The sequence below is a fragment of the Sporothrix brasiliensis genome (assembly GCF_000820605.1).
Source record: "Sporothrix brasiliensis 5110 chromosome Unknown Cont18, whole genome shotgun sequence".
NCBI classification, from domain to species: domain Eukaryota; kingdom Fungi; phylum Ascomycota; class Sordariomycetes; order Ophiostomatales; family Ophiostomataceae; genus Sporothrix; species Sporothrix brasiliensis.
In genome coordinates, this window is record NW_024467137.1 from 1602456 (window position 1) to 1609752 (window position 7297).

General features: G+C 58.6%; 3 protein-coding genes across 3 annotated transcripts; all 3 read left to right on the top strand.

The window, feature by feature from the left end:
* Positions 1–620: 620 nt before the first annotated feature.
* Positions 621–3783, top strand: SPBR_01270 (AP-2 complex subunit alpha; the record flags this gene model as incomplete). The annotated part of the gene is made up of 3 exons (XM_040759581.1): positions 621–827; positions 898–3519; positions 3601–3783. The coding sequence occupies 3 exons, from the start codon at positions 621–623 to the stop codon at positions 3781–3783; spliced, it is 3012 nt and encodes a 1003-aa protein (XP_040619445.1).
* A 69-nt stretch (positions 3784–3852) lies between these two features.
* On the top strand, positions 3853–4143 carry SPBR_02142 (uncharacterized protein; the record flags this gene model as incomplete). The annotated part of the gene is made up of 1 exon (XM_040760449.1): positions 3853–4143. The coding sequence occupies one exon, from the start codon at positions 3853–3855 to the stop codon at positions 4141–4143; it is 291 nt and encodes a 96-aa protein (XP_040619446.1).
* Positions 4144–5251: 1108 nt separating this feature from the next.
* SPBR_01545 (succinyl-CoA synthetase beta subunit) lies at positions 5252–7056 on the top strand (the record flags this gene model as incomplete). Its single annotated transcript, XM_040759855.1, has 4 exons — positions 5252–5308; positions 5456–5611; positions 5778–6927; positions 7007–7056. 4 exons carry the CDS (start codon positions 5252–5254, stop codon positions 7054–7056), a joined length of 1413 nt encoding a protein of 470 aa, XP_040619447.1.
* Between the last annotated feature and the right edge of the window lie 241 nt (positions 7057–7297).

A 7297-nucleotide genomic window follows, 5' to 3' on the forward strand; every position in this document is an offset into this window, starting at 1 on the left:
GGCGGGGCAGGGGACTTGAGGAAAGGGGGAAACCATCCACCAACGCCGCCCAGAAGGGAAAGCGCCAACGACAGGCAAGCCCAGAAGCGGCATGGCCGCCCCAAACAAGTATCCACGGCAAAATAGTTACGACGAGAGCTCTCCTTTCTGTTTTTTTGTCCGATTGCAATCTTCCCCATCGCCTCCCCTTGGCGCTGCTTTCTAACATCAGATCGCGCAGGACACCGACTACCGGTGCAGCCGTCCGACTTTCCCTGTGCAGCGTCTGTCCTTTTCCGCGCGTGCCGCCCTCCTGCCGGCGCTTCGATCACGAACTCATCATCACAGCCTTCTCATCCTTCGCCCCCCCCCCCCCCCTCTTCGACGGTCTACCAGATTGTCTCCAGCAATTTGATCCGGCTATATCTTCACCCGGCCAGAACGACGTGCCGTGCCGCCTTTCTTGCCGACGACAACAGGAGCCCTGATTGATCCTTTGCTCACGCCTACGTCTCAGGGGTGACCAGCGCCGGCTCTCACTTCCGGAGGTCGTGCCGCCACCATCCGGAACCTGGATACACCAGCACCGGCATCGAGTACCCCGCCGCCATTGTCTCTATCCTCCGTGAGGCCCGTCCGTCATGTCGTCGTCGACGGGCGGCTTCCTAGGCCGCTCCAGCACCAGCAACTCCAACATGCGCGGTCTGGTGCAGTTTATTGCTGACTTGCGAAATGCCCGCGCACGCGAGCTGGAGGAGAAGCGCATCAATAAGGAGTTGGCCAACATTCGGCAGAAGTTCAAGGATGGCAACCTCAGTGGCTATCACAAGAAGAAATACGTTTGCAAGGTGAGATGGCCCTTGGCGGCCGCTGCGGCAACTCTACGCCCTCGGTAAACCCGAACTGACACTCTGGTAGCTTCTTTACATCTACATCCTTGGCTGGAACGTCGATTTTGGCCACCTCGAGGCCGTCAACCTGATTTCTGCGACCAAGTACTCCGAGAAGCAGATCGGCTACCTCGCCATGACTCTCTTCCTCCACGAAAAGCATGAGCTGCTCCACCTCGTCGTCAACAGCATACGAAAGGACCTTCTCGACCACAACGAGCTGTTCAACTGCTTAGCGCTACACGCGATTGCCAACGTCGGTGGCCGCGAGATGGGCGAGGCCTTGAGCGGCGAAGTGCACAGACTGCTGATTTCGCCAACATCAAAATCGTTTGTCAAGAAAAAGGCCGCCCTGACCCTGCTCCGTCTCTACCGCAAATTCCCCGACATCGTCCAGCCGCAGTGGGGCGAGCGCATCATCTCGCTGATGGACGACGTGGATCTCGGCGTCGCCCTGTCCGTGACGTCGTTGGTCATGGCCGTGGCCCAGGACAACCCGGACCAGTACAAGGGTGCCTACGCCAAGGCTGCGGCGCGTCTCAAGCGCATCGTCGTGAACGGCGAGTACTCGGCCGACTACCTGTACTACAAGGTACCCTGCCCGTGGCTGCAGGTCAAGCTGTTGCGCCTGCTGCAGTACTTCCCGCCGTCCGAGGACAGCCACATTCGTGAGATGATCCGCGAGTCGCTGCAAAAGGTTCTGAACCACGCCATGGAGTCCAACAAGAACGTGCAGCAGAACAACGCCCAGAACGCGGTGCTGTTTGAGGCTATCAACCTCATCATCCACCTCGACACGGAGCACGCCCTGATGAAGCAGATCTCGTCCCGCCTCGGCCGCTTCATCCAGTCGCGCGAGACCAATGTACGCTACCTCGGCCTCGAGGCTATGACGCATCTCGCCGCGCGTGCCGACACGCTCGATCCCATCAAGCAGCACCAGGACATTATTGTTGGCTCCCTGCGCGATCGGGATATCAGCGTGCGGCGCAAGGGCCTCGATCTGCTGTATAGCATGTGCGACTCGTCCAACGCCACGCGCATTGTTGGCGAGCTCCTCCACTACCTGCAGAATGCCGACTTTGCCATCCGCGAGGAGATGGTGCTCAAGATTGCCATTTTGACCGAAAAATACGCCACCGACGTCCAGTGGTACGTCGACATCACGCTTCGGCTCATCGCCATGGCCGGCGACCACGTCAGCGACGAAGTGTGGCAGCGCGTCATCCAGATTGTCACCAACAACGAGGAGCTCCAGGTGTATGCTGCTAAGAACAGCCTCATGTACGTGAAGCAGGACCACTGCCACGAGACGCTGGTCAAGATTGGCACGTACATTCTCGGCGAGTTTGGCCATCTGATCGCCGAGGAGCGCGGGTGCAGCCCCATCGAGCAGTTTCTAGCCCTGCAGAACAAAGTGCCGGCCTGCTCGGCCAGCACCAAGGCCATGATCCTGTCTTGCTTTGTCAAGTTTGTCAACCTGTTCCCCGAGATCAAGCCGCAGCTGGTCCACGTCTTTGAGGTCTTTAGCCACACGCTGGACTCGGAGCTGCAGCAGCGGGCGTGCGAGTACCTGGCACTCGTCAACATGCCGACAGACGACCTGCTGCGCACGGTCCTGGACGAGATGCCGCCGTTCCCGGAGCGGCAGTCCGCGCTGCTCTCGCGGCTGCACCAGAAGCACGCCAACACCAGCGACAAGCGCACGTGGGTGGTGGGCGGTAAGGACGCCAACACCGACTCGGGCGAGCTGGGCATGGTTAAGAACCCGGGCCTGCGCCGCACGTTCAGCACCAACGACGCATCGTCGCCCAACGGCAACGGCCACCACGTCAACGGCAGTGGGCCCAACGGCTCGGCCAACGGCGCCGCCAACGGCCAGTCCAAGTCCATCAACGACCTGGCCGGCATCGACATGCACATGCTGTCCGGCGACACAAAGCCGGCCAAGACGCCAAACCTGGCGAGTGCCGCCCACTTGTCGCCGGGCTGGGAGCGCGGCTTCAACCGGCTCATGCTCCGGGCCGACGGCGTGCTCTTCGAGGACGGCCAGCTGCAGGTAGGCGTGCGGTCCGAGTACCGTGGCCAGGTTGCCTGCCTGATCCTGTACTTTACAAACAAGACGCCGGCGACCATCACGTCGTTTACGACGACGCTCGACCTCGACGAGTCCGAAAAGGGCAAACTGACGTGGGACGTCAAGAACCTTCCGGACACCAACATTGGCCCCGCCGCGCAGTCACAGCAGGTCATCATGTTCGAGGCCAAGACGGTCTTTGAGAAAAGCCCCACCATCCGCGTGAGCTACCTGGCCGGTGCTCTGCAGGCCATTACACTCAAGCTGCCGGTGGCCATTCACAAGTTTATGGACGCCACGGAGCTGGCGGGCGAAGATTTCTTCAAGCGCTGGAAGCAGATTGGCGGCGCACCGCGCGAGGCACAGCAGGTGTTTGGCATCGAAGGGGGCCGCGAGTCGGAGCGCGAGTTCAACGAGACGTTCATCAGCAAGGTGCTCGAAGGGTTCCGGTGGGGCCTGCTCAAGAATGTCGACCCCAACCAGAAGAACTACGTCGGTGCCAGTGTGGTGCACACGTCCGAGGGCGGCAAGTTTGGCTGCCTGTTGCGGCTGGAGCCCAACTACGGCACTCAGGTACTTGGCCCCTGTGTCTTGCGATTGCATTGCCTTTTGTGTGATTTTTGACAAAGAATAGTACATGCTAACACGTCCCAGATGGTCCGCTTGACAATCCGTGCTACGGATGAGTCTGTGCCTCCGGTGCTCCTCAAGCTCATGCAGAGCCGTCTGTCGGCTGGCTATGCGATCCACGGCGAGGCTCTACGACCGCCGACGAAGCGAGAGATTTCGGATGCGTTCAGCAACGTGCTTGTCGGCGCCGAGGAGAATGGCCGTTAGGAGCCGCCACCCGTTCCCGAGGAAGCAGACGATCTGTCGCCACGGCGATGGCCTGTCGCTGACGTCAAGATGTGGCGGACGCTGGGTCCCGTATGGGAGGAGGACGAAGATGTTGCTGAGACGGAACCAATCACACAGATGACAGAGACTGGAGGGATTGGACAAACGAACGAGACACATGCGATGGACGGCGGGCTATGCAACGACGAACCGTCTGGGGATGCCGACGCAGACGGGGTCCATGGCCAGCATATCAGTATCGAGATGTGGCAGCGGGAGGTGGAGTGCTACCAGGCACACGAACGGGAGCACGAGATGGAGCGTGAACACCTCTCGTCGAGCCCCAGCTGTTTTATCTAAGCCGGCGTTTTGCGTGCACTATGCGTTTGCTTGTTTGGTTTGCTGGATGATATATGTACCTATTCTTTGTTCACCTCGCACAGCTTTTGGCCCCTGTTGATTTTGCTCCAAGTTGGATGGCATCGTGTTTTCAGTTTGTTGCACCTGTTTTGTCACTTGCACTAATAGCGTTTTCTGCAGTATGGTCTCGAGAGTAATAAAAGTTCATGCGCAGCCTCCCGATCGTTTTTCGATTCCGGTTTTTGGCACCCCTCAAGCCTAGGAAGCACGCTGCCGCAAAAATGAGTCGTTTTATGACGCGAGAAAGATAGTATCCACTTGCATCGTGCCCTGGCAAGACGAGAACGGCGCACGGGTGCAGACTTCCGTACAAGTCGGGAGAACACCGTTCACGATCGAAAATGGTGCAGAAGATGCGATGCAAATTACAGTCATATGAAAATGCACGTGAGACAGTTGCGGTGTGCAGTGGCCTGTTTGAGACGGAATCGTACCTGGGCAATGTTGCGGGGCGTCTTCTGGGCCAATCACAGCGCCCATTGGGTCCTGCAAACTCGTCGTTTCCTAACCTCTCCGACAACCGACAATTTCCAAGCCGAACGTCCCTTCCCCCAGCGCTGTTTTGGGGTGTTTTGTGGTGTTGTAGTGCCCGAATGGCCCGCATGGCCCAGTAAAAAACTAGGCTCAGGGGATCGTACGCTAAATCGGACCTCGTTCACCGCCCGCACCTGAGGAGGCAGGAGCAGCCGGTGAAGAGAGGGCCGAATACAGCCAGTAGGGACAGGTTTTGGGGTCCTGCCGCGGCCAGGATAGGTGCATTTGCACACCAGCGAAAAAGCGCGAAACAGCCCCCTCTCTTCGACTGTGTCGATTTCCCCTCAAAATACCACTAAAAAGACGACGACGACACTTCATCTCTCCGTCTCCTCTCCCCCCCGGTCATCCCGATTGGCATCGCTTCTCCTCGCCGCCTCCTTCGCATCCCCTTTCTCTCCATCTGTCGATTGACTCGACAGCTGTCCCCTCCTCACCGACCCGACAACGCCGCCCCTCAAAAACTCACGAAGCTCTCGCAGCTCGGATCTTCCCTCTACCCCAATCCGACACCATGTTCAAGCTCGGCCGCAGCAGCAGAGCTCTGGCTTCGGCCTTTGCTGTTTCCAAGGTATGCTCTATGCCCGGCATTCCGACTGGTCGTGGCTCATTTGTTTGTGGACAGAGACACGTCTGGCTGAGGCCGCAATGCGGCTTATCGCGGCATGCCTCGGCCATACCGAGAAGCTGGTTTTGGACATGCTTTCCCCTCTGCCAGACGACCTCTATTGCTTCAAGAACGAATGCTAACGACATCTTGTTGTCCCGGACACAGCAGCAGCTCAACCCCTCCGTCCTTCGTGCTCCCGCGCTCAGCCAGCAGCGGCGAGCTCTGAGCATCCACGAGTACCTGTCTGCGGACCTGATGCGCAAGGTGCGTAGCGATCCTGGGAGGAGACGATCAGTTTCCGTCAAGAAAGAAACAGAACCGCCCGCAGTGCCTGTCATGATGCAGCATCTGGATGAGATCCTGGCTGCAGTTGTGGAGGACAGTGACGAGTAAGACTGACAACTGACGTATTGTCTCGTTCTTTCAATAGTATGGCATTGCTGTCCCCAACGGCGCCGTTGCACGTACGGCCGAGGAGGCCGAGGATGTTGCCAAGAGCATTGGCACCGATGATATGGTCATCAAGGCGCAGGTCCTTGCGGGCGGCCGTGGCAAGGGCACCTTTGACAACGGCCTCAAGGGCGGTGTGCGCATCATCTACTCGCCTACCGAGGCCAAAATGTTCGCCGACCAGATGATTGGCCACAAGCTCGTCACCAAGCAGACCGGCGCTGGCGGCCGGCTGTGCAACAGCGTCTACATTTGCGAGCGCAAGTTTGCGCGCCGCGAGTTCTACCTGGCCGTCCTGATGGACCGTGCCACCCAGAAGCCCGTCATTGTGTCTTCGTCGCAGGGTGGCATGGACATTGAGACCGTCGCCAAGGAGAACCCGGACGCCATCAACACCACCTACATTGACCTCGAGGTCGGCGTCACCGACGAGATTGCCCGCGGCATCGCCACCAACCTGGGCTTCAGCGAGCAGTGCGTCGAGGAGGCCAAGGACACGATCCAGAAGCTGTACAAGATCTTCCAGGAGAAGGACGCCACCCAGATCGAGATCAACCCCCTGTCCGAGACCTCGGACCACCGCGCCATGTGCATGGACGCCAAGTTCAACTTTGACGACAACGCCGACTTCCGCCAGAAGGAGGTCTTTGAGTGGCGCGACACCACCCAAGAGGACCCCGAGGAGGTCCGCGCCGCCCAGTCCAACCTCAACTTCATCAAGCTCGACGGCGACATTGGCTGCCTGGTCAACGGTGCCGGCCTGGCCATGGCCACCATGGACATTATCAAGCTGAACGGCGGCGCCCCGGCCAACTTCCTGGACGTTGGTGGCGGTGCCACGCCCGCGGCCATCAAGGAGGCCTTTGAGCTGATTACGAGCGAGTCCAACGTGACGGCCGTCTTTGTCAACATCTTTGGCGGCATCGTGCGGTGCGACGCCATTGCGCACGGTCTGATCAAGACGGTCGAGACGCTGAACCTGCGCATCCCCATCATTGCTCGTCTGCAGGGCACCAACGTGGAGCAGGCCCACAAGCTGATCAACGACTCGGGCCTCAAGATCTTCTCCATTGACGACCTCCAGAGCGCCGCCGAGAAGGCCGTGCAGCTGTCCAAGGTCGTGAAGATGGGTGAGTACAATGCTCCATGCGCTGTCTTTTTTGATTTTTGATTTTTATTTTTTTTTATGGTGATTCAATGCTAACTCAGATTTAGCTCGCGAGATTGACGTTGGTGTCGAGTTCACGCTGGGCATCTAGAGAGATGGAGGCAACGGAGCGACACGCACCACAAGAGCCAAGAGCAGGGGGAGGCCATGACGTGAGATGTAGAGCGTCATGATCCGAGAGGGACAAAAGGGGATGTTCTTAAACAGGCTTGGGCATCTCTAGGGACCACAAAGGGGGGCATATAAACCCAAACGACTTTGCGCGACGAAGACTTTACACAAAAACAACTCGACAAAAACAGCCACTTGCTGACACTGCATTTTACTCCTTC